Source organism: Ahaetulla prasina, chromosome 9 (assembly GCF_028640845.1).
Source record: "Ahaetulla prasina isolate Xishuangbanna chromosome 9, ASM2864084v1, whole genome shotgun sequence".
NCBI classification, from domain to species: Eukaryota; Metazoa; Chordata; class Lepidosauria; order Squamata; family Colubridae; genus Ahaetulla; species Ahaetulla prasina.
In genome coordinates, this window is record NC_080547.1 from 2,464,980 (window position 1) to 2,491,413 (window position 26,434).

Below are 26,434 nucleotides of genomic sequence, written 5' to 3' on the forward strand. Positions count from 1 at the left end.
GGCTCTTTAAGTGTTTAAGATTGCCAACTCCTGGTTTAAAACAATAGTTTCCTCTTTCCTGGCTACCCTTTGAACACTTCTGTCATTTGTGCTTCCATTCCAGAGACCACCGTCTTAGATATGGCCATAGCCCCTCTGCTTTTCCTGGCTGCCCTAGCTTTAGTCCATCACCCCCCGTTGGTCAACGACATCACAGATCTGACCACCCTGAATCGTCTCCAGGAGCATGAGAAGCGGCTAACGACGGAGATGGGGCGTCTCCAGGTGGAAATGGACCAGAAGAACTGGAACTGGGATCTCGAACAGAACCAGGCGCAGTGGACCGCAGAGGACCTCAACGAGGGAGATGGCACCTGGGATGGGTGGCCTTACGTCGGGGTTGTCATCCTCATCTTCTTTGGATGCTGCAGACGCACCATCGCGAAGGAACCCAGCGACGATTCCAGCACAGACAGCTCCAGCACCACCAGCACCAGCACCAACGGAGAAGACGACTTTGAAGACACCGATCCGGAACCGGAAGATTACGAATCCAAGAAGAAAGGGTTGGAGGCTTTTTATGAGCAGCATATCGAGACGGGCGATATGTCCAGCTTGTGCGACTTTGTGGAGATGTTAGTGAACGACGTGCTGGAAGAGAGTCGGGATCAAAAGGTACTCCTGCTGGAGAACTGCATCGGGGTGGGCAGCGCCTTTGAAGGATGGTCCACGGAGGTTTCAAAAACATTCTGCGTCCTTGTGCCTATATTGCCGCTCAAGGGCCACTCCTTCAACATTGAAACCAGTGACTTGGAGGGTGCTACAGGCAAACATGGCCACATCTTGGTAGAGGCAGAGTGCCTGTGTAAGAGAGAGAGGCTGCTGGGGGACGTGGTGTGCTCCCTCCATCATCCGGAATGGGAAATGAGCCAAGAAGAGCAGAGCAAATCCATTATGCATGTTCTTTGCACCAGTTCCCATCTGGATGGGGAGAAGACTGCCCAGTGGTTCCAAGCTCTGGTAAGCAAGGCATGGGACGCCCTCGGCCAGAAGTACAACTTAAGTCTCACGATCCAGAATTCCAACAAAAGCTGCCGGTTGAAACTAGAACTTCAATCGAGGAAGGAGATCTTTATTGATATCTTACTCGGAGTGCAGCAAGGAGACTCTCTGATCTTCCTGACCACCGGAGACGACCCGACGGACCATCTGAACAGCATGGTTTGGCGTCGAAGTTTTGCCGTTCAGGAGCTGCTCTTCTTCAAATGGGTGAGCCAGCGAGCTCCCAAGGACAGCTGCCACCTGAAATGTCTTCAGATCTTGATCTTTTTTAGAGAGTCTAGTATCACGGACAAGAAGAACCCGGTGCTCACAAACTATCATTACAAGACTTGTTTGATGCACCTCTTGCTTCTGGGGCCTCTGTCCTCCTGGGAGCCGGAGCGAATCGCACAACGGCTTCAAGATCTCCTCTTGTATATGAATAGCGCCTTGGAGGAAAAATACCTCGAACACTTCCTCATCGGCAACATCGCTTTGCCTATTCAAATCCCGCTGCCCAAGAACCTCCGAAGTGGCGCCCCCTTCAACCTTTTTGAGTACTTGGCCCGAAGCCCGATCCTCCACGATGAGGCAATAAATGAGTTTGTGCAGGTGGTAGAGCAGGTGAGGACTCTCTGGTTAGCTCCTGAAGAATAGCAACTCTCAACTCCATTTTGAAAGGCCAGTTTCCTTTGGCTCATCCCTGAATAACGTTATCCTTCGCGGAGCCGAAAAGGTGTGGAGCATTGTCTCCAGCGTGTGAAACAAAAGCTGGGTGAGATGTATCACATCGTTGATGGTCCTGGAATGGTTATTTGGGTAGGCTTCAGAATGATCTGGGCAACGGCCGGTAGCGCTTCAAAGAGCCCCTTCAAGTAGGATCAGTTTCCTAGAGCCAGCTATTCTTCAATATTTTTCTACATTTCAATCCCAGAGAAATTTGCTCTATTAGACTTGAAATAAAGGTTCCCGCAAACTCTGCTCTTAAGCTTCTTACAGCATCCTTTCTGGGCTTATAAAATCAGCGTCTCCTGCCGGTTTTCTGAGTTTTCAACTTTTCCAAATGTTTTTCTTTTTTCTTTTCAATCAATATAAGTGCTTAGTGAACATTGCATTGTCTTGAGTTATTTTACAGTCCAATATTAATACTAATACTAATAGTAGTAACAATGGTATATTGTTTGCTTATATATAATCATAATCTTTCATTATTTACTTGTAGCTAGTTATAATCTTTTATCTACTAATTTCTACTTCTGTTATCTAGCCACTGATAGAACACATCCCATGTTGAGAAATATTCTGATTCTTATCCTTTATTTTTAATGTCAATCTATCCATCTCTGCACAATCTAATATCTTTTTAATTATCTGTCGGAGTATCCTCATTCTTCCAATATTGTGCAAATACAATTCTAGCTGCTGTCAACAGGTGTAATATTAGATATGTATTCCCTTTGTTGTAGTTTTCTGGTGTTGTACCTAACAAGAATATTTCTGGGTTTAAATCTATATGTTGCTTTATCATTCTTCCTAACCACGTATGTATTTTCGTCCAATTTTTTTTTTGCCTTCAGGCATTTCCATCACATATGGTAAGAAGAACCTGATATCTGATTACATTTCCAACATTTAGTGGAACATGTTTCTGAACATCTTTGCTAATCTTGCAGATGGCAAATACCACCTGTAAATCATTTTGTAGAGATTTTCCTTGTAATTGGTTGCCATTGTTAATTTCATAGTTTCTATCCCAAACTTTTTGCCATTTATCTAATTCTTTTCCAAACGTTGAGAATGTTCTGTCTCAGATGTGAAGGCTGAGATGCCAGAGTTGGTAACTAGTTGGTTCCTAGATCCTACAGATAGTCCTTGACTTACTATCACAACAGCTCAATATTTCTGTCGCTAAGCAAGAAATGTTAACTGGATTTTGCTCCATTTTATACCCCCGCTTTTTTTTTGGCCATAATGGTTAAGTCAGGGGTCTGCAAACTTGGCTCTTTTAAGACTTGTGGATTTCAACTCCCCGCAAAGCTGGCTGAGGAACTCTGGGAGTTGAAGTCCACAAGTCTTAAAAAAGCCAAGTTTGCAGACCCCTGGGTTAAGTGATTCACACTGTAGTTGTTAAGTTAGCGACACGGTTGTTAGGTGAATGTGGCTTCCACGTTGATTTTGCTTGTCAGAAGGTCACAAATGGGGATCACATCAGTTTTGGGTTTCACATTTTTTTACTACCGGTTCTGTGGGCGTGGCTTGGTGGGCGTGGCAGGGAAAGAATACTGTAAAATCTCTATTCCCACCCCACTCCAGGGGAAGGTTACTGCAAAAATCCCCATTTCCTCCCCATCAGCTGGGACATGGGAGGCAGAGAATAGATGAGGGCGGGGCCAGACAGAATTTTTACTACGGGTTCTCCGAACTACTCAAAATTTCCGCTACCGGTTCTCCAGAACTGGTCAGAACCCACCTCTGGATCACATGATCCTGGGACACTCCAACCGTCATAAATATGAGTCCGTGGCCAAGGGACCAAATTTTGGTCACGTGACCATGTGGGTGCTGCAAACGGTCATAAGTGTGAAAAATAGTCCCTTTTGTCAGTGCCGTTGTAACTTTGAACAGCCGCTAAACAAATTGTTTGAGGCTTTACCCGTACAACTTTTCTCTGTGCGGTAAATATGAATATATAATTATAATCGTGATTTGTTAGAATTGTAACTTATAGGGTCTCCTGCCTAAGCAGGGGATTGGAGTAGATCTCCACATTATTCTGCATTCTATTCTATTCTTCAAAAGGCACAGCACTTCCTCAGACTTATATATTATTATATATTAATGGCTGTCAGAATTCTCTTTTCTTGGAAAGAAATCTTTGATTGTAACTTCCCGTTATTTGAAAACCATCATGCTATTGATATAACAGAGAACTCTATTTATACCTAGCTTCTGAAGCATAACAAGCCACATTACAAAGTGTGGGAAGCCCCACTCCTCCGAAATATTTTGAGGAAATATTAAGAGGCAAAATATTATATTTCCCTAAAGGAGAAATGGAGAAACATGTTCTTAAGAGGCAGAAAGCAGCTCCCAAGTCTTTCTTAAAGGCCCACAGCAGATGCCGGCACTTAAGGAGATAAAGAGCTTATTGAAAGAGGAAGGCAACTATCGAGATGGCTCCATTCATAAGCAAAGCAAATACCGCTAGCAGAAACCCATTCAAGACAGGAGATTTCAAAATTCCTTGCAGCAAAATTTGACAGCCAACAAAAGCAGAGTGATAGGAATAGAACAAGCAGCCTGTAACCCAAAAATCTAACACAGGACACAGCCATTAGATACAATAGGAATCACCCAACACCCGTTTAGTATGTACCAGGAGAGTAAATAATAATTCGAAAAATCCTACAGTGTGCAGAAATGGATAAGATGACACTGGAAATTAAGGAAAGGGAAGAGTCGGAATACTATAAAGTGTGGAACAAATTATATGATTGGTTAGAAAAAAGAAATCAAAATAAATCGGAATGTTAATCTAATTAAGTTAAAATTAGGAAGAGTAAATTACTGAATAGTGTTAACCAGATAATGACAGTTCTGTAAATAGACTCCAATGTAAATCTAAGCAGGTAGAGGAACGATTGAATAAGAACAGAGAATCATGTGCAGTTTTTCCTACAAAGGCCCCCTTTTCTTTATAATAATAATAACAATATTTTAATTTGTATACCGCCCTTCTCCCGAAGGACTCAGGGCGGTGAACAACCAAATAAAATACAAACACAAACACATACAATATTAAGAACAACCCTTAAAAAACTTATTCAATTGGCCAAAGAAATTTAAAATACAAATTACACCCTATAAAATTACAGAAATTTAAAACCCATTAAATTAAATTAAAGTTTTAACAATCAAGCCAGTCCAGCCATTCTTTTTTCTTTTTAAAAACGAAACCTTCTGAGTATGCAAACCATAGGAAGCTCCTTGCAAATAAAACATAGTCACAAACTTTTTCAAATACAGGTGGTCCTCGACTTACGACCCACAATTTGAGCCCGAAATTTCTGTCGTTAAGTGAATTTTGCCCCATTTTACGGCTTTTCTTGCCACTTATTCAGTGAATCACTTAATAAGTGGTAAGTTAGTAACCTGGTTGTTAAGTGAATCCGGCTTTCCCCATTGACTTTGCTTCTCAGAAGGTCGCAAAAGGGGATCACGTGACCCCGGGACACTGCAGCAGTCACAAGTGTGAGTCAGTTGCCAATATGGGAAAGGCAGGGGATGGGGGGGGGGTTGGACTAGATGACCTGCAAGACCCCTTGAATTCTGTTAATGAACCAATTGCCATCCATCTGAATTTTGTTCACTATGAAAACCGAAAGTCGCTTTTTTCAGTGCCGTTGTAACTCTGAACGTCACTAAACGAAGTGGAGAAACTGGAGGACTTCCTGTAAGAGGATTCTCTTGACTTTTTTCTAGCTCTATGCACCCAGCGTCGTCCACGCCACCTGTTAACTCCGCCCACCCCGTGACGCGCCTCTCCAAATCCGCTCCTTGCGTGATGACGTCATGCACCCTCGGCGCCTGCGCAGTGCGGCCGCGGGAACGATTCAAACTGGCGGCGTCTCCCGAGCGAGAATTCATGGCCGACGAAGACCGGGAGAGAATCGTCGCCTGAAAGCTACGAGCGGCCGCCGACTCGTCCCCTGAACTCCGGTGAGCGAAGCGCCTTGCGGGCCAAAACGGGAAGGAAGCAATTAAAAACTCCCGTCTTGAGGTAAATTCGGCAGCTTGGTGGGAAGATGGGAAACGCGCGCGCGCACAAAGAAAAGGCGGGGAGAAGCGTAGTCTAGGAGACTGCGCGCTGATTGGTTCTACATAAGTAGGGGCGGGACTTTGACCTGTTTTCTGATTTGACGGTTCAATCGGCTCGGCTGAGCGCGCAGACTAAAACCAGCCGTCTGATTGGCTTAAAAGAGCCAGGTTGGGTGATTAAAGCGGCTGAGGGGGCGGGGGAAGCAGCGGCGGGTCTTTTTTTTTTTTTTTGAACGGGAATAAGTGCGCACGCGCGAGAGGCCTCGCTTCATTCTGCTTTTTTCGATCCGTGTTAACTCGCCCTGCCCCGTCCGTCCACGAGTGGGAACTACGACTCCCAGAATGCTTAGCTACGGGGTGACTTCCGCGTATTGCAATTTCCCCCCCCCAAGTTTTTAATTTTTTTTATTCTTTAACAAACGTATCAATGCGTGTGTCATACGTTCTAATACGAATTCAACTAGTCCTAATCACACTTGGCCAATTAAAAAAAATCAATTCTATTCTAGTAAAGCTAATCACAATTATTTACATTCAATCAACTTATATATTTCTCTTAATAATAATAACTTAATAATAGTTACAGTCTTATCAAATTGTTTCTCATTATTGTTTCCTCATTATTACTTTTATTATATTAAAATGTGTACACTAATATCTCCCCTTCTCTTATTCCTGTCTCCGATTCTAACTTTCAATCATGTCACCCTTATATTAAAAAAAACATTTTCTTTCTAACCTACCTAACTTCTAGTCGTGTCACCTACCCAACAAAAGAAAAGAAAGCAAAGGAAAAGGAAATCAGAACAACATGAAAAAGAAATCATCTATCCATCATCTCTTGCACGCTTCAATACTTTAATTGCTGTGCTTTTTTTTTTTTTCCGGACTTGCCTCCCATATTCCTCTCTTGAATCTTTATCTCTGTGCTGTAAAACATTATAAAGCGGTATATAAGTAAGCGCTATTGCTACTTAATGGATCTGCCGCTTATTGCTTTTAGCCTCTTTCTCCTAAATGCCTTGGCTCCGTTTGTTGAAAAAGGTATAATTTTATTTGCATAGCCAGAACTGGGAATCCTGCACCCAAATCCCTAAATTCAACTTTTCCCTCCCTTAATTGCCTCCCATCACTGACCTCCCCTTCACCAATCAGGTTCAAATGATGTTTTCAGAAGGGACACTTCAAATGTAGGTTGATACGCAGCTGCCTTCTCCCAGCTGGGTGACTTTGAAGCAGCATCTCGGGGAGATACAGAAGTTACTTTCGCTTTCCCTCAAGCATTCCCCATCTACCCTCCTCAGAGTTCATGGCAGACTGTCATCGCATAGTAGCGAAGCACACCAGCGTAAGGTGTCATCTGACAACTGCTCCGTTCCATCACCCTATCCAACATTGACAGAAGTGAGGATTTCTGAGCATTTTCCCCAAGGCCTACAAATTTCCAGTCTGTAATTGTAAATAGTCTGGGTTTCCTGGCCTATCAGCTAGGACGTCTGTTCCGATTATGTTTCTTTTTTTCCTAGTGATCATGAGCTTTTCAACACCACAGTCTGCTGGCTCCAGAGGCAGTGCCTCTTCCGGCAGTGTGTTTGTGTCCCCCGGCACCAGGCGACAGCCGCTCAGTGGCTCTGGCACCCCAGTGCTGCAGAACTGCCCGCAGAATGACGATGAACGGGAGAGGAAACAGCGGAGACGCTCCAGAGCGTTCGATCTACAGTTTAGCACTGAGTCACCTGTGTCCATACTGTCTCCTGCTAGCAAGTAAGAGCAGTTTTTACACACATAAACACACCTGCCAAAAAAAAATGATTGTGTCATTGCACTGGAATATGCAGTAGAGGCTAGGATGCGCTTTGAAGGTTTTAAGGAGGTGGGGTTTTTAAGCATGATTAGTTTAGAAAAATGGGCCAAGTTCAGTGGATGGATGGATACATGATAGATAAATAGATAGATAGATAGATAGATAGATAGATAGATAGATAGATAGATGTAGATAAATGTAGATGGTAGTGATAGATAAATGTAGATGGTAAAGATAGATAGACAGACGGACGGATGGACAGATGGACGGACGGACGGACAGATGGACGGACGGACGGACGGATGTAGATGTAGATAGATGTTGATGATAGAGATAGATGTTGATGATAGAGATAGATAGATAGATAGATAGATAGATAGATAGATAGATAGATAGATGTAGATGGTAGAGATAGATAGATGATGATAGATAAATGGATGGATGGATGGATGGATGGATAGATAGATAGATAAGATGTAGATAAATGTAGATGGTAAAGATAGATAGATAGATAGATAGATAGATAGATAGATAGATAGATAGATAGATAGATGTAGATGGTAGATAGATAGATGATGATAGATAGATAAATGGATGGATGGATGGATAGATAGATAGATAGATGTAGATAAATGTAGATGGTAAAGATAGATAGATAGATAGACAGACAGACAGACAGACAGACAGACGGATGGATGGATGTAGATGTAGATAGATGTTGATGATATAGATAGATAGATAGATAGATAGATAGATAGATAGATAGATAGATGTAGATGGTAGAGATAGATAGATGTTGATGATAGATAGATAAATAAATGGATGGATGGATGGATAGATAGATAGATAGATAGATAGATAGATAGATAGATAGATAGATAGATAGATAGATGGATAGATGTAGATAAATGTAGATGGTAGCGATAGATAAATAGATAGATAGATAGATGGATAGATAGATAGATGTAGATGGTAAAGATAGATTGATAGATAGATGTAGATAAATGTAGATGGTAGCGATAGATGATGATAGAGATAGACAGACGGATAGACAGACATGCCCTTATGTCTGCACTTGTCTTGTAGGCAAGCAGAGACATCGTTGCCAGCAATCCCACAATTGTCCAATGCTCAGATTGCAGAACATTACTCCACGTGCATCAAGCTTTCAACAGAAAATGTGAGTTATACTTCTGCCTCACTTCTCACAACTTTACAAAAGAACTGTTCTGACTTACTAGCCTTAGGACCGTGCGTTCCATGAAAGATCACAAAATAGTTGACATTTCACTTGACTGTGGGAATTGTGAGATTTTTTTTATTGATATATGTATGATGCCCACTTTTGTTTCATAGAATTCAAGGCTGTTCACAAATGCTCCCTCTTTATTTCCCATCCCCCACCTCTCCAGAGCAGCATCTCTGTGGGGTGAGTGGGTCTAAGACAGAGTAACTGGCCCAAAGACACCCGTGCAGCTTTTTTCATATGTATTGCTCACGTGTTAATATAATGTGCTAGTCCATGTATGATGGGCCATACGCTAAATAAATAACCCATTCAGCTTTCCTGCCCAAGGAAGGACCAGAACTCCCAGTCTCTTGGCTTCTGCTCCAGCAGCTTAATTGCTGCATCAAACTTCCTTAGGTTTCTTTTTTGTAAACCAATAGATCAAAACAAGTTTTAAAACAGTTTGTGCCTGAAAAGAATAGGGCATATCTAGTGAAATCTCAAAACAAGGAAGGGCCTAACACAGATCTGGACAACCCACGTGGGTTGGGGTCTTTTTTTTGGGGGGGGGGGGGCTACTACTACTACTACTACTTCTTCTTCTTCTTCTTCTTCTTCTTCTTCTTCTTCTTCTTCTTCTTCTTCTTCTTCTTCTTCTTCTTCTTCTTCTTATTATTATTATTATTATTATTATTATTATTATTATTATTATTATTAATTTATGTATGTTTGTGCGTTTTTGCCCACGCACCTTTACAGCTCATTTGGTTCAGTCCACTAAAACAGTTTCTGATGTGGCCCATTGCGAAAATTAATTGCCGTAGCACAGGCGTGTCAAACTGGATTTCTTCAAGGGCTGGATCAGCATTGTAATTCTCCGTGTGTGTGTGTGTGTGTGTGTGTGTGTGTGTGTGTGTGTGTGTGTGTGTGTGTGTAAAGGAGAGGGGGAGAGAGAAAGGATGGACACCTCCTGTAGCACCCTGCTGGCCAAAATGGGGCACGGGGCATCAAGCGTCTCTCCTCCCCTCCCCCCCCCCCCCCCGGGTGCCTGTTTTTGGCCTGAACGGCCTCCTGCAGCACTTTGCCAACCAAAGTGGGGGAGACCTCATGGCCCATTTTTGACTGGCAGAGCCACCACAGGCCGGTCATTTGATATTTCAGATCTAAGCACCCGCGGACCAGATTTGGCCTGCGGGCCTTGAGTGTGACACCCCTGCCCTAGCAGGATCTTCAGAGACTCCGGCCTACGTTCTCGAATATCCAGCTGAAGTTACTCCCCTCCCTCTCTTTAAGGCAGGGCTTGTGGCATGGACCTTTGTTAGTATTCTTGTGGTTCACTTATAGTCCTTAACTATTAGTGGCATTTAATATTAATAGAATAGAATAGAATAGAATTTTTATTGGCCAAGTGTGATTGGACACACAAGGAATTTGTCTTGGTACATAGGCTCTCAGTGTACATAAAAGAAAAGACACCTTCATCAAGGGACAACATTTGCAACACAATTGATGGTCAATATATCAATATAAGTGGTGCTACTCAATTTTAGGCAAGGAATCCAAAATCTTTTAAGATCGTAGGCTTGCTGTTTCAGAGACTAAAGTGCTGAAGTTTTTTGAGCTCGGTGACGCGCACAGTTGTGGTCATTGTTTAAACATACTATTCACCATCTTTTTTTGTGGTTGTTTTAACTGTGTCTTTCTTTCCAGAAAATCACCACAAAGAACGTATTTGGCTTACACCTCATTGACTATATGACTGAAATACTCAAGCAGAAAGACTCCGAACTCACCAACTTCAAGGTCAGGTTTCTTCCTAATTCGACTTTCTTAGATGTATATAGAATCGGAACAGCGAACGTTGGGTTATCTTTCATATTGCATGTTGTGCATGACTGGTTTGAAAGACTGTGATGACTGTGCGATGAGCACGAAACTACCTTTTCTTTTTGGTTACTGTATTTTTCGGAGTATAAGATGCACCTTAGTTTTGGGGGAGGAAAATAAGAAAAAAAAAACACCACATTCTGCCTCTGCCTAGCAGCATCCATCGATATTCATCTGGCTAGCATCCTGTCAGTGTGTGAGACTGTTTGGAAACTGAAACAGTATTTGCTGTTGTGTGAGCAACAAGGAAGGAGACAGCAAGGAGCCTGGGCGTGGCTTAGGCCAGTTGTTCTAAAGCTGCATGCTGTGCTGATCTCTGAAACTAAAACTGAAACTCCTCTCCTCTGCTTGTGTTTTGCTTGCTGCTCCAAACTCTGACAGTCTTTGCAGCAAATAGCGAACAGCCAGGTCAGCTTCAGCACATTATTGCAGCCTGATTGGTGGGTGGATCGGCCCCTTGGAATACCCCCAGTCAGCTGTTCCAGGCTGCAGTGATTGCCATAAACCTGTGATGGTGAACCTATGGCACGCATGCCAGAGGTGGCACACAGACCCCTCTCTGCTGGCACGTGCGCCGTCGCCCCAGGTCAGATCTCCATGGTGTTTCTTTCATGAGTTTTGGTTTCCCTGCAAACAACGAAACAGAAGCTCACAAAAGAAAAAGATCTGACCTCTTGCCGTGTTGCCAGTGTTGGGATGCCCTGCCTCCTGCCAGCCAGCTGGTCTTTGGGTATTTGCTGTGCATGTGCCCACGTCCACACATGTGTGTGTTTGCGCACACGCACCTTTCAGTTTGGGCATGCGCGTGCCTGCAGTTTGGGCACTTGGTGTCTAAAAGGTTCGATCATCACCTTCGTGCCTCGTGTTTTTGGCTACATTCGGTGTATAAGACGCACCCAAATTTTCACCCTCTTTTAGGGTGGGGAAAAAGTGTGTCTTACACTCCCCAAAATACGCTCCATTCCTTTCAGAAGAACCCTCCCTTTCCAATATCTGACCAGCATTGTAGAGATTGCTGGCCATTCTAGAGATTCTAGAGATTTATGAAACAAATCTATCTGGAAGTCTGTTTAGAAACAGGAAATAAAGATCAGCCATCCCCACCTCACCCCACCTTCTGTCCACCTTCTATTTCCTCCTGAGACTCCTGGGCCTTACTCCACGTCCAAAGAAAGACTTGCAAAAGTAATAGTTGCTGAAGTGTGAAAACAATGGTTGATATTCCTGGTCCTGTTTCTAAATTAAGCTGATCTCCCGTGTTGGTTTTGAAAGCTCTAGTTTCAGGCGAACAGGTAGAGGAGAAAAGAAAAAGGGAAAGAATAACAGCTCGGTTGAGTATTATTCAAAGACATTTAAGAGGTAAACTCTGTCCCCCGGTTGGGATCTATGACATTTCTTTACCTTTGCGCTTACAGGTAGCAGCTGGTACCCTTGACGCCAGCGCAAAGATCTACGCGGTGAGAGTGGACGCTGTCCATGCAGATGTTTATCGTGTCCTTGGAGGGTTGGGCAGAGATGCTGCACCTTCAGAGACTGAGAATAACCAGGATGCAGGTGGGCCTTTTGTTGCTGTTAACTGAGCGTATAATTCGGTTTGTAGGATTTATTTATTTTTCATTTCCTTTGCGCGTTTGAACATCAGAGCCAAAAAACATGGCGCTGTTCTGACCTAGGCTTCCTTAAAAAGCACTAAGCAGAGTCTTGGTCCCAACAAAAACCCCTTTTATTTACACGACTGTGAATTCCTTTCATTCGCAGTCAGCAAGGCTTGGCAAACAGTCTTTCAGAGGAATATTTATCAACACAAAGCTTATCTCGCTTGGAAAGCTGCCAGATAACTAGCTTCCAAACGCAGGACAAGGCAAAACTTGGCATAGAGTCTCTTAGAGTCACGAACAGAACTTTCCACTCTTGAAATGACCGAATGAACAAATTATTTCCTGCAAAATCCCCCTCCCTTTTGCTCCTCTTTTGTTTCCTATGGGAGGGGCCGATCACCTCCAAGGTGTGGCCTTACTCCCGAGTCGACCCTGCTTTCTTAATTGTTCTTGTCTTCTGGCAGCTCTGAGCATGTGCACACTGGGAACAGGCTCCAGCTGTTCCTCTACCTCACTGCTGTCTAACTCCCTCTCTGCCTCCAATGCAAAGCCCTCGTCCGAGCTTTCCCTGGCCCCCAGGACTGGCCCAAGTTCCTCCCCAACCTCCTCACTGTCCAACTCTGCTGCTAGCTCTGCTGGCTGCTGGCGGGCCACAGCAGCATTTTTTTTTCTAATGAGTGAATTAAAAAAAAAAAAACCCAATCGTTGGGGTTTTGGATTTTCTCACTAAAATTGTATTTGACAATATTTTCAGCAAGCTTTTGTTAAAAATGCTGCAGAAAATTCCACTCCTGGATTTTCCTTTTCTAGGTGGCGAAAAGGAAGATTTGGATCATTCTAAGAAGCGTTCGATTAAGAGGAAGAACAAAACCATCGAGCAAAATTTGAATAACATCAATGCCTCCGAGACGGAGCGCAAATGTGAGGTGAGGTCTCTATAAAAGTGACTCTGTTTTTTTAATGTTTTATTAAAACGTATTTTAATAAAATGCTTTTGGAGTAAAAATCTATCTAAAGATAGTTTTCTATTTAAGATACATTCATGATTTAGTTTATGCAGCATGAAATGGAGCTGAGCTATGTAGCATATGAGGCTGTGTATATTCTGCAATATTGGGACTGTCTGTGAGTCAACAGCCGGTCAGAGGACAAGCCGCTGCGGGACAGAGATGACAGCTGCTCTTTAAAAATTATGATTTAAATCAAACTTTTTCTTACTAGTGATTTAAATCATGATTTAAATCGACTTGATTTAAATCAAGCCTTTTTTGCTAGTGATTTAAATCATGATGACTTGATATAAATCAAATCCACCCTGCTCTTAATTCAGCCACCACGTCTATAGTTTTTTTCCTGGTTTTATCTTCAGAGTGATCCCATGTTCCAAAAAACCGCCTCGTCCTTCGATGAATGCAGTACAGCTGGGGTCTTCCTTACCACCCTCCACACGCACAGCTACCTCAGTGAAGTCCTGTTCGATTCCATGGTCATTCCTCTGCCGTCTTCTTCTGGGACCTCTGAGATACCAAGTTCTTCTCATGTGAAAGTGACTGATTTAAAAAGTAGGTGTGACAAATAGGTCGTAACCCTAATCCTAACTATTCTAATTACAGTAATACATATTTTGAGTGTGTTGGTATTGTTACGGGGCAAGAAGGACAAAAATCACATTCGGTCTTCCACCATTCCTGCTCTAACCCTTGACCTAAATGCAGCTCACAGAAATTACTGCTGTTCACTCCCCTTTTTCCTCCTCTTTCTGCCATTCCAAATTATTAATCTTCAAACTTTTATTTCAAGGTGAATAGGTACATACAACTGTTGTGACCCAGGCCCAACTAGATAGTAGTAGACGCAATCAGTTCAAAAACAAACAGACTTTATTAGAACAGCTGAGAATTAACTCATTCTCAGCGTAGTCCAAATTAAATCAAAGCAAAATCTTCATAACAGAGTTCTTCAGCCTTATCACCAACCTTGGTTTAATTAGGTAAACTGCCAAAGGCTTTTCTTGGCAAAAGTTCAAAAGCAGAAGATGCCGACAAGAAATAAATACAGCAAGACAAAGAGCAATTCTATCAACGTTGTTTTCCGGCAAAGAGCCCAAACGCCGTTGCTGGTCTGTTTTAAGCCTTATGGGAGGGGCCAATCATCTCTTGGCCCTAATCCCGAGTCGTCCTCTCTGCTTGAGCTGCTCTTGCTTTTTGGCAGCTCTTCTTGTGCATGCATTAGGAACAGGCTCCTCCTGTTCCTCTGCCTCACTACTGTCAGCCTCTGGAGGCTCTGGAGTCCTCACCTCACTCCCCGATGGCCCTGGCCCCACCTCTGCCTCTGACTCAGAGCCCTCATCCGGGCCTTCCCCAGCCTCTAGGACTGGCCCATGTTCTTCCTCAGCCTCATCGCTGTCCGACTTCGCTACCAGCTCCACAGGCTGCTGGAGGAGCACAACCACCACCATCCATTTAGTGACAATTTAAAGATACAATGGCATTGAAAAAGAGGACTTACGAACATATTTCACGCTTACAACCCCATTGGTCACATGATCAAAATTTGGACGCATGGCAGCTGGCGTTTATTTATGACGGTTGCAGTGTCCCGGGGTCACGTGATCACTTTTGGCAAACTTCTCACAAGCGAAGCCAATGGGGGAAGACTGGAGAGCTCGCTGACATAAAGAGATTTGAATAGCTTCCAATCTCGGATTTCTTGCTGAACTGCCCTGTTTTTGCTATCCTATCTAGCCATCCTTCTACGTTGCGCTGAAAAGTCCGCCATTTGCCCTTCGTTGTCCGACTTTCTGTTTACTCAGTGGAACAGTGAAACCCACAGCGAGGTAAGCAAATTTGGTTGCTGGGTTGTGTCAAAAGAAGTTGTCGCAGTGATCTTACATGGAAGTTCATCATTCGTTTAATTTGTATCCAGGAGATGCCACCATCTTTTGGACTACCAGGTTTCTTACCAAATCTTCTTTCTAGAGGTTTTTCTCAAGTTCTATTATGAAATGTTTAACTTAAGACAGCTTCAACCTCAGCAGCAAAGTTTTTTTTGACTAAGAAGTTCATTTATCATTACTTATCTAAATGTTGAGACTCTAGAAAGAATGCAGAGAAGAGCAACAAAGATGATTAAAGGGCTGGAGGCTAAAACATATAAAGAATAGTTGCTGGAACTGGGTAGGTCTAGTTTAATGAAAAGGAGGACTAGGGGTGACATGCTAGCAATATTCCAGGATTTGAGGGCACCAATTATTCTCCAAAGCACCAGAGGGCAAGGCAAGAAGTAATGGTTGGAAACTGATCAAAGACAGAAGCAACCTGGAATTAAGGAGAAACTTCCTAACAGTGAGGACAATTAACCAATGGAACAGCTTGCCACAGAAGTTGTGAGTGCTCCGTCACTGGAGGTTTTTAAGAAGAGACTAGACCAGTGATGGCTAACCTTGTTGCCATTGCGTGCCAACAACAGGGGTGGGGTGGGTGTCGCGCGCATGCGTACCCACACCCATAATTCTATGTGCCCAACCCCCGCGCATGTGCGTGCATGACCCCTCCACTGCCCCCACTCCTAGCACATGATGGCACGGTAAGCCCCATTTTTGGTCTCCCCAGCCTCCAGAGCCTTTCTAGGAGTCTGGGGAGGGCAAAAACAGCCTTCCCCACCCCCCCCTGAAGACCCTCTGGAGACCAAAAATGCACCTTTTACCAATTGGCAAACGGGCCGTTTCCCGCCTCCAGGGGGATGGAGAAGGTGGTTTAGACTCTGGAGGCTGGGGAAGACTGAAAAACGGGCCTTCCCCACCACCCACCGAGGCCCTCCGGAGGCAGGAAACAGCCTATTTCGCTACTTCTGGTGGGCCCAGAAGGCCCTGGCACACGCTATAGGTGCCCCTGCTTGATCAGGGGGCTGGACTAGAAGACCTTCAAGGTCCCTTCCAGCTCATTCATTCTATTCTATTCTGTTCTTACTCTGTAACTATTTAGCTTTTGATTTGTCATCCTCCTAACTCGTTTTGAGAGAGAGAAAAAGGCTTCCCCTTAAAATGTTGCTTTGTGTCCAGTCAGTCTCTGCTCTACTGGAAAAATTCAAGAAGAGTGACCAGGCGTTCGATATCAACGCAGAGACTGGGAACGAGTCTTTTGAAGATAGAATAGAAGATGATTTTGATGCCGACGTTCTAGACAAGACCATGGCAAGAGATCTTGGCGAATTCTCCGAAAAGCTGGAGGGATGCCGAATAACACCGAAACATTCAAGGTATATATGTCCTTCTTGGAATATTTGGAGATTGGGGTGCTGCCCTTGATAAGATTCTAATGAGAATTTAATTGCCTTCACTAACAAATGATCAGGAACAACGTTTGTAAAAACACATATGCTATTCAAGTGGTCTTTGACTTATGACCATAACTGAGCCCAAAATTTCTGTTGCTAAGTGAGACATTTGTTAAGTCATTTCCCCCCCATTTTTACCTTTTCTTGCCACGGTTGTTAAATGAATTTTTTTTTTTTTTTTTACATTTATATCCCGCCCTTCTCCAAAGACTCAGGGCGGCTTACAGTGTATAAGGCAATAGTCTCATTCTATTTGTATATTTACAAAGTCAACTTATTGCCTCCCCAACAATCTGGGTCCTCATTTTACCTACCTTATAAAGGATGGAAGGCTGAGTCAACCTTGGGCCGGGCTTGAACCTGCAGTAATTGCAGGCTAGTGTGTTCTAATAACAGGCTCCTTACAGCCTGAGCTATTCCGGCCCTATATTGCTGCAATTGTTAAGTTAATATCCTGTTTTCACCAAATTAAGACATCCCCTGATAATAAGCCCAATTGGGCTTTTGAGCACATGGCAATAAGGCCAAGCGCTTATTTCAGGATTCAAAAAAAATATTATTTATTTATTTATTTTTTTATTTGCATTTATATCCCGCCCTTCTCCGAAGACTCAGGGCGGCTTACACTATGTTAGCAATAGTCTTCGTCCTATTTGTATATTTATATACAAAGTCAACTTATTGCCCCCCCCCAACAATCTGGGTCCTCTTTGCTTGACAGAAGGTTGCAAAAGGGGATCATGTGACCCAGGGACATTGCAACAGTTTAAATACATGCCAGTTGCCAAGCATTTGAATTTTGATCATGTGACCACGGGGATGCTGCCATGGTCATTAAGTATGCAAGACAATCGTAAGTCACCTTTTCAGTGCCGTTGTAACTTTGAACGGTTGCTAAGCAAACCGTTGTAAATCCAGGACTTACCTGCACAGCTGTTGTTGTCCGCCAGCAGCTTGCAGAGCTGGCAACGGAATCAGATAGCGATGAGGCTGAGGAAGAACATTGGCCAGTCCTGGAGGCTGGGGAAGGCCCGGATGAGGGCTCTGTGTCAGAGGCAGAGATGGGCCAGGGCCATCTGGGAGTGAGGTACAGACTCCGGAGCCTCCAGAGGCCGACAGAAGTGAGGTAGAAGAACAGGAGGAGCCTGTTCCTAATGCATGCATGAGAAGAGCTGCCAGATGGCAAGACCAGCTCAAGCAAAGAGGACGACTCAGGAGTAGGACCAAGAGATGATTGGCCCCTCCCATAAGGCTTAAAAGACCAGCAATGACATTTGGGCTCTTTGCCGGAAAACAACATTGATAACTTTGTCTTGTTGCATTTGTTTTGTATCTGCGTCTTCTGAACTTTTGCCAAGAAAGGCCTTTGGCAGTTTGCCTAATTGGACCAAGGTTGGTGATAGGACTGAAGAATTTGTGTTGGGAGGAATTTGCTTTAATTTAATTGAATTACACTGAGAATGAAGTAATTCTCAGCTGTTTGAATAAAGTTTGTTTGTTTTTACACTGCCTGAGTTTTCACTACCTACTTGGGCAACAGCAAACCTTGAAGAAGCAACGGTCACTCTTTTAAAACTAGCGTTAAATCTCTTTTCTTCTAGAGAAAACCAGGTTTCAACGAAAGAAGGGGATATTGGGTCCATGTGTCTACAGCTGTCTATGAACCCCAGCGAGTATTCTTACTTCAGCCCCCGAATTATGTCCATGTGGGCAGGCCCGGAACACTGGCGTTTTAAACCGCGCCATAAAGGTACGGTTGGGCAGAGGTTGGGGAGGGATTGCCAAAGAGTTCAGCAGTCAAAGTTACTTGTGGCGCCTCACAAATTTATGAAGAACCGCAGTCTTTTATCTGTTACTGTTTCCTCTGGTTTGAGTCTGCCTGAGTTCTCTGACTTCTTTTCTTCTTCTCCTCCTGTTTCATCAGGGCAGCGTATGAGTATGCGTGGGTTCATACATGCACATTCCCCTTTTCAGGATAATGCTCTCTGCTCTGGATGCTCCTGCCCAAAGTTTACAAAAAGACAAAAGTCTGTAGAGCAGAGGTCTTCAAACTTGGCCGCTTTAAGACTTGTGGACTTCAACTCCCAGAATTCTCCAGCCAGCTATGCTTAGCTGGCTGGAGAATTCTGGGAGTTGAAGTCCACAAGTCTTAAAGCAGCCAAGTTTGAAGACCTCTGCTGTAGAGATTCTCAGTCCTCCAGGTCATGGTTGTCCCAAAGGTTCTTTTTTTACAGGAGGCCACTGGACTTCTTTGTTTTTCCTTTTGAAGACATTTCGCTTGTCATCCAAGAAGCTCTATCCTGTCAGAGCTGAAGAAGCTTCTTGGATGAGAAGTGAAATGTTTTCAAAAGGAAAAAAAACAAACCAAGAAAGTCCAGTTGCCTCCTTAAAAAAAGCACATTTGGGATTTACAAAAAGCATATGAGAAAGAGTGCAGAGAAGAGCAACAAAGATGATTAGGGGACTGGAGGCTAAAACATGAAGAACGGTTGCAGGAACTGGGTATGTCTAGTTTAATAAAAAGAAGGACTAGGAGAGACATGATAGCAGTCTTCCAATATCTCAGGGGTTGCCACAAAGAAGAGGGAGTCAAGCTATTCTGCAAAGCACCTGAAGGCAGAACAAGAAGCAATGGGTGGAAACTGATCAAGGAAAGAACTAAGGAGAAATTTCCTGACAGTTAGAACAATCAATCAGTGGAACGACTTGCCTGCAGAAGTTGTGAATGCTCCAACACTGGAAATTTTAAAGAAAATGTTGGATAACCATGACTGAGATGGTGTAGGGTTTCCTGCCTGGGCAGGGGGTTGGACTAGAAGGCCTCCAAGGTCCCTTCCAACTCTGTTGTTATGTTATGTTATGTTATATTATATTATATTATATTATATTATATTATATTATATTATATTATATTATATTATATTATATTATATTATATTATATTATATTATATTATATTATATTATATTATATTATATTATATTATATTATATTATAATATTCCGTAATATACTTTGATCGTATAATATACGTTGATCTCTTACTCTGTGATAGAAATGGCATCGCGGTATATCTCATCTTTGCTTAATAGCACTCAAATAAACGTGTAGCGGTCGCATTTCCAATTTCTATTGCAATACTTCCACCGTAATTCAGGGGTGAAATGTAAAATTTGTTACTACCGGTTCTGTGGGCGTGGCTTGGTGTGTGTAATGTGACTGGGTGGGCATGGGCAACTTTTTTTTTTTTTTACTTTTAAAAGTATTTTTTCTACAACCTCTTCAGCTGAAGAGGCTGTAAAAAAATGCTTTTAGAAGCCTGTGATGATCAGGCAACTCAGCTGGGATCGCCAGAGGAAAGAAGGCTTTTAAAGGCTTCTGATGATCCCAGCTGAGTTGCCTGATCGCCAGAACCTTTTAAAAGCATTTCACCCCTGCTATAATTGTTTATTTTCTCACATCACAACCAGGATTGGCAGGTCAGAGCAGAGAGCTACACCTGATGTTTAATTACTTTGAAAGTGCCGTTTTATGTTTGCCTGTGTAAAGGCACTCGGAGTCCCCTTTTACAAAACGATGCTATTCACGCCTTCATGCGGCAACGCTAATAAAACACGGAAGATGTAATATTCTGTGGCACAGCAAGCCCCTTCCTTCCATCGTGTCTTCTGTCATCTGCACAGGCGATGCCAACGCTGAGAGAACCAGTAAAAGGAAAACAGTTAAGAAAGTCTTTGAGATCAATTTTGACGAGGAGATTAACTTCGAACTTTACTTCCGCAAAACCCGGGTAGGTTTTTCTTTTTCCCTGTGGGCAGGACGAGAAGCAATGGGTGGAAAAACAATGAAAGAGGAATCCAACCCAGAACTAGAGAGAGATTTTCACCGCTGGCTCAACGGCCTTCGAACAGCGATGAGCACCTCCCACTATACTCAGCAACGGGCCAGCAGAGTAAACTCTGCAGGGGCTCTTTTACTGTTCCCAGAGGTGGACTACTGACAGTTTGGACCGGTTCAGGCGAATTGGTAGTTTTGACCACCGGCTGGGCCCACCACCCACCTGCCCCAAAGCTATCCCGTGCTATATATCTCACTCTCTGGCTCACGCAGCCCAGCTGATTTCCGCGCCTCGCCCACTCTACTCACCGCGGCTGCCCCAAGAAGATGTGCTGGAATACTTCTGCCCAAGGAGGAGCATTCATATTTGTCGTGTCCCACTCCCACTCCGACGAACGAGTCAAGGAAATCCGTAACAAACTTGGCAACAAAGCCTCTGCAGCTTGCCAAGTTCCTTCGAGGTTTATCAGGGCAGGCAGGAGTCCAAGTTGTGACTTCAGCGATAGGGTCCGGTATCAGCAACCTAGATGAGACTTTGCTTGACTCAAGGTTGGAATGCCAAAAGCAGGTCCTTTATATAGGCTGTGGGGTGTGGCTCCATGACTCAGCATTTATCCAGGCCTGCCCCACCTCTCCTTCTGCTGGCGTCGCCTCTCAGATCTCCGGAAGCGAGAGTCCACCCACTCTGAATTGTCCTCAGCTGGATCTGCTGTCAGCGTCTGGGAAAGGGAGGGGTCAGAGGGAGTAGGGCCGAGTAATTCCAGCACCTGGCTGGCTTCCTGCCCTGAAGGCTGAGCCAAAGGAACACAAGCTGTATGAGTGAGGTTTCTTGGGCTACTCCTTTCACTTCTGGAATCCTGTCCGGGCATGGGGCCAGGGCCGGGGGCTGGAGGCATGACAGGCCATTCATCTTCATTATCAGACTTGGGAGTCTGATAAAAGGCCCGGTTGGAGACGGGAGGGGCCCGGCTGAGGAGAGGAGGGAGGACGAGTCACAACAATATTTTCGATTCTGCGCTGGGCGAACCGGTTGTTAAAGTAGGTGAAGCCCTCCTCCGACTGTTACGAAATCTAAGTCGGTGCACAGTGCGATTCAAGATAACGCTTGCCCAGCATTCCTAATAGAAGATGTTTCTGGTTTTCTAAAACAGGCAGCTACGGTTCTGTCCAAGTCCACCCTCCAAAGCCAAAACAAGAAAAGCAACACCCTCCCAACAGACTTCCATTATGATCCAGACAACCTCACTCGGCTGTTCCTCAAACCGCAAGTCAGGGTAAGGTTTGCTTGTTCAATGTAAAGGTCTCGGCAGTGATGCTCACAGTCTGCTACTCTGGCCAGAAGATTGGCTGAGAGGTTTTCTATCTGAGACAGTGCATCAATACTTTCCATTAGCAGCTTGCCACGATTCTTTCACGCTATCTTGTTTCTGCAGGTCTCGAACATGCTGCCTCAGGGCCGCTCGCCCAGTCACGACGACAATGACGAAGTCGGAGAATACGATTACAACAATCCCAATGACACCTCCAATTTCTGTCCCGCGGTGCAGGTGAGTCCTGATAATCAGAAGTGTGCTGTGTATTTGACTGCCATCCTTTTGTTATCTGTAATTGGGGGCTGGAAACTATAAAAATTGATTACCGGTAGCTGCAAGTTTTGAGTGGGATAGCTAATGAAACAATGGAGAATTGTAACGCTGATACCTGTGTTTCCCCGAAAATAAGACCGGGTCTTAGATTCATTTTTGCTCCCAAAGACGCATTATGGCAAATTTTTCCAGTTAGGCCTTATTTTCAGGGAAACATGGTACTAAATGTGCATGCAAACCAGGAAGTAATGACACCCAGGTGGGTGGGCGGAGCTTTGCTCTGCCATCGCTACCGGATCACCAAACTACCGGCCAGGATCGCTACCGGATCGCATGATCCGGTCCGATCCGGGAGCCTTTCACCCCGTTTGCAACCATTTTACTAACTTAACTTCGGTGATTCACTTAACGCTATGACAAGAAAGGTCATAAAAGGGGCAAAACACACTTAACCACTCTCTTGCTCAGCAAGAGTAATTTTCATATAAGTCAAGAACTGCCTGCATCATCATCATCATCATCATTATTAAAGATCTCTCTGACTGACAAAGACACTCTGGAACTCTTAAGACTTGACCGCCCTCCTGTTCATTCCCTCTCCCCCCTCCCCACTATTCTTTCTGTTCAGGACGGCGACAGCGATGATGACAATGAGCCTGTGAACTTTATAGGTCAGGGAGGGATGTTTGAAATGACAGCCTATCCTATGGGTGGAGATGACCAAGATGGAGAGTGTGATGATGGAAAGGTCAAAGGATTCAACATCTCCAGCTACGGAGAAGCCAACATGGTAGCTGAGCCTCAAAAGGCAAGTATGAGTTCGGAATGCACAGTCCCAAAAATGGGGTCTCCCCAAATTCCCAATTAGTATCTGAAAAGTGCCGGTTTGGGAAAAGAAGATACACAATGCGACTTGATGATGGGTGGAAGATCTACCTGTGACTTGCCCATCGTGTAGGTAAGGGTAAGCTGCAAAGTGGTTAGAATGCAGTATTGCAGGCTGACTCTGCCTACTGCCAGGAGTTCAATCCTGACCAGCTCAAGATTGACTCAGCCTTCCATCCTTCCGAGGTGGGTAAAATGAGGACCCAGATTGTTGGGGGCAAGAGGCTGACTCTGTAAACCGCTTAGAGAGGGCTGGAAAGTACTGTGAAGCGGTATATAAGTGCTACTCCTTCCTTCCTTCCCTCCCTCCCTCCCTCCCTCCCTCCCTCCCTCCCAGTGGTTAGAATGCAAGTATTGCAGGCTAATTCTGCCGACTGACAGGAGTTCAATCCTGACCGGCTCAAGGTTGACTCAGCCTTCCACTTAGTGAATAGTTTGACAGTGTTGAGGGAATTATTTGTTTAGCAGAGTGATGGCGTTCGGGAAAAAACTGTCCTTGTGTCTAGTTGTTCTGGTGTGCTCTATAGCATCGTTTTGAGGGTAGGAGTTGAAACAGTTTATGTCCAGGATGCGAGGGGTCTGTAGATATTTTCCCAGCCCTCTTTTTGACTCGGGTGGAGTATACAGGTCCTCAATGGAAGGCAGGTTGGTAGCAATTATTTTTTCTGCAGTTCTAATGATCCTCCGAAGTCTGTCTCTGTCTTGTTGGGTTGCAGAACCAAACCAGACAGTTATTTGTGATAAGAACCTAGTTTGAAACTTAGTTCTAGATTAGTTTTCTCATTCTGTGTGCTTATTCCTCTAGAGAGCAGATTTATTTATTTTAAGCAAGGCCCTCCGGTACGGAATAGCAGTACTTTGAAAGGCAGGGTGACAGGTTTATCTTTGGGTTATTATTTTGACTCTTCTAACTCTGCCTAATTTTGGATTCCAGGTGAACAAAATAGACATTCAATATGCAAAAACGGCCAAAAAGATGGACATGAAGAGGCTCAAGCAGAGCATGTGGCACCTGTTGACAGACGTTCCAAAGAATCAGACCGAGGCAGAGGTACACATCGGGAAACCTGGTTTTGTGGTCGTTCTTGTTTTCTCTTTTGGTATCTTAGTCGACTTTCTCTGAACTCTGCTTCTTAAGGCAGTAACCGCAGACTTTTAATCAACGCTTTGCAATAAAAGAAGAACTGCAAAATTTTCTCTTCTTGGGAAAGGGCATCCCGAGAACAATGTTGCTCCTCCACGCTTCAGTAGACAGTATTAAAAGATTGGTGATTATCACACCTGAAATACTGCAAGCAATTCTGGCCACCATACTAGAAAAAAGATGTTCAGACTTTGGAAAAAGTTCAGAGAAGAGCAACTAAAATGATCGAAGGCCTGGAGATTAAAACATATGAAGAACGACTGCAGGTTTTGGACCTGGCTAGTCTAAAGAAAAGAAGCTTTAGGGGTGACATGATAGCAGGGCTCCAGTATTTGAGGGGCTGTCCCAAAGAAGAGGGGTTCAGATTATTCTCCAAAGCACCCGAAGGCAGGACAAGAAACAATGGATGGAAACTAACCAAAGACAGAAGCAACCTGGAATTAAGGAGAAACTTCCTAACAGCGAGGACAATTAACCAGTGGAACAGCTTGCCACCAGAAATCATGGGCGCTCCATCACTGGATCTTTTTAAGAAGAGCCTGTTAAGTGAATCCGGCTTCCCAATTGATTTTGTTTGTTAGAAGGTCTCAAGAGGTGATCCCATGACTCCTGGACATTGCAACCTTTATAATAAATATGACTCAGTAGCCAAGCGTCTGAATTTTGATGACGCGACCATGGAGAGATTTGAACGGTGGTGTGAAAAACGGTCACTTTGGTCACTTTTTTCAGTGCCATTGTAACCTTGAACGTTAACCTTGTAAGTCAAGAACTGCCTGTACAGAAGAACGGAGTTGGAAGGGACCTTGTAGGTCATCTAGTCCAACCCACCCCCCCTCCGCCAAAGCAGGAGACCCTACCCCATTTCTGGCAGATGGCAGTCCAGTCTCTTCTTGAAAGCTTCCAGGGATGAAACTCCCACAACTTCCAAAGGCAACTTCTATTCCATTGCTTGATTGTTCTCACTGTCAGGAAATTTCTCCTTATTTCTAGGTTGAATCTCTCCTTGTTCAGTTTCCATCCATTGTTCCTTGTCTGGCCTTTGGGTGCTTTGGAAAACAGCTTGACCCCCTCCTCTCTGGGGCAGCCCCTCAAATATTGGAAGATGCTATCTTGTCTCCCCTGGTCCTTCTCTTCACTAGACTAGTCATGCCCAGTTCCTGCAACCGTTCTTCATATGTTTTAGCCTCCAGTCCCCTCATCCTCTTTCTTACTCTTCTCTGCACTCTTTCTAGAGTCTCAACATCTTTTTTATAGTGGGGGGGCCAAAACTATGTTGCCAGGGATTACAGTCCATTCAAGCCATACTACTCTTGGTTTCTGTTCTACCACAGCTCTTATATGACTACTATTAATTACTATTATGATAGCAATACCCTTGGTGGTGTGCGTACTGGTGGTCTTGCGTCACTGCCAAGCTAAACCATCTTCAGGCAGGGATGTAAAATTCCATCATGCCATTGGCATGATCAGAACACAGAAGCCCCGCCTAGAAAATTTATGTTCTGACGGCTTTTATTTCAACATTCCGCAGAGTGAAGGCACAGAGAAAAAGGTCAACTCTTCATCCATCTCAAGCCCGAAGGTCTTCAGTAGCATCACCAAGGAGCTACTTCAGAGGTATTTCCCAGGTGGAATGGGACAACTCTGCCCTGGGACAACTCGCTGCGGGACAGTTTTACAATTCTAATTATTTAAAATAAATAAGGAATTATTTCAATTTTGGCCCTTCGCTTTTCCTTCTGTCCCCTCCTTTCGCATCCATTCTTCGGTGTGATTTGACCCCACTATTTCTTTGATAGGAGGGTAACAATGAGTTGTCCTGTGGCGAGTCGGCCGTGGCGAATTGTCATAGACCCGTGATCATAGACCCTATGGCATGTGGAGCCATATCAGTGGGCATGCAAGCTCAGCTCCACCAGTTGATTTTCGGGCCTTCTGGGCCCACCGGAAGTAGGGAAACAGGCCTCCAGAGGGCCTGGGGGGGGGGAAGGCCCGTTTTTCGCTCTCCCCAGGCTCCAGAGCCTTTCTAGGAGCCTGGGCAGGTTGAAAACGGCCTTCCCACCCCCCCTGGAGGCCCTCCAAAGGCCGGAAATGGCCCGTTTGCCGTTTGCTGGGAGAGGGAAAAAACGGGCCTACTGGGCCCACCATGCCATTGTGTGCCAAAAGCGGGGTGGGGGGTGCACATGCACGGGGGGCAGGACGCATAGAATTACGGGTGTGGGCATGCATGTGCGTGATCCCCCCGCCCCCGCCCCCGTGGTCCCTCCGCTTTTGGCAAGCGATGGCAAAA

At 44.4% G+C, this 26,434-nt stretch overlaps 2 protein-coding genes across 3 annotated transcripts in view; both read left to right on the forward strand.

Annotated features, from left to right (window-relative positions):
* On the forward strand, positions 1-5,701 carry ITPRIPL1 (ITPRIP like 1). Its single transcript, XM_058194640.1, has 2 exons — positions 1-1,658; positions 5,503-5,701. The coding sequence occupies exons 1-2, from the start codon at positions 121-123 to the stop codon at positions 5,699-5,701; spliced, it is 1,737 nt and encodes a 578-aa protein (XP_058050623.1). The 5' UTR covers positions 1-120.
* NCAPH (non-SMC condensin I complex subunit H) overlaps positions 4,756-26,434 on the forward strand; it is a 24,533-nt gene continuing 2,854 nt past the window's right edge. The window contains exons 1-16 of one of the 2 annotated variants that reach the window (XM_058194385.1): positions 4,756-5,800; positions 7,365-7,602; positions 8,729-8,822; positions 10,581-10,673; positions 12,173-12,311; positions 13,166-13,281; positions 13,725-13,917; positions 15,100-15,191; positions 16,416-16,612; positions 18,292-18,440; positions 20,373-20,479; positions 21,678-21,800; positions 21,960-22,073; positions 22,741-22,920; positions 23,932-24,048; positions 25,676-25,761. In XM_058194385.1, coding sequence (XP_058050368.1) covers positions 7,370-7,602; positions 8,729-8,822; positions 10,581-10,673; positions 12,173-12,311; positions 13,166-13,281; positions 13,725-13,917; positions 15,100-15,191; positions 16,416-16,612; positions 18,292-18,440; positions 20,373-20,479; positions 21,678-21,800; positions 21,960-22,073; positions 22,741-22,920; positions 23,932-24,048; positions 25,676-25,761 — 2,033 coding nt within the window. In that variant the 5' untranslated portion in view covers positions 4,756-5,800; positions 7,365-7,369. The remainder of the gene's footprint in view (positions 5,801-7,364; positions 7,603-8,728; positions 8,823-10,580; positions 10,674-12,172; positions 12,312-13,165; positions 13,282-13,724; positions 13,918-15,099; positions 15,192-16,415; positions 16,613-18,291; positions 18,441-20,372; positions 20,480-21,677; positions 21,801-21,959; positions 22,074-22,740; positions 22,921-23,931; positions 24,049-25,675; positions 25,762-26,434) is intronic. The other variant, XM_058194386.1, reaches the window with a different exon arrangement.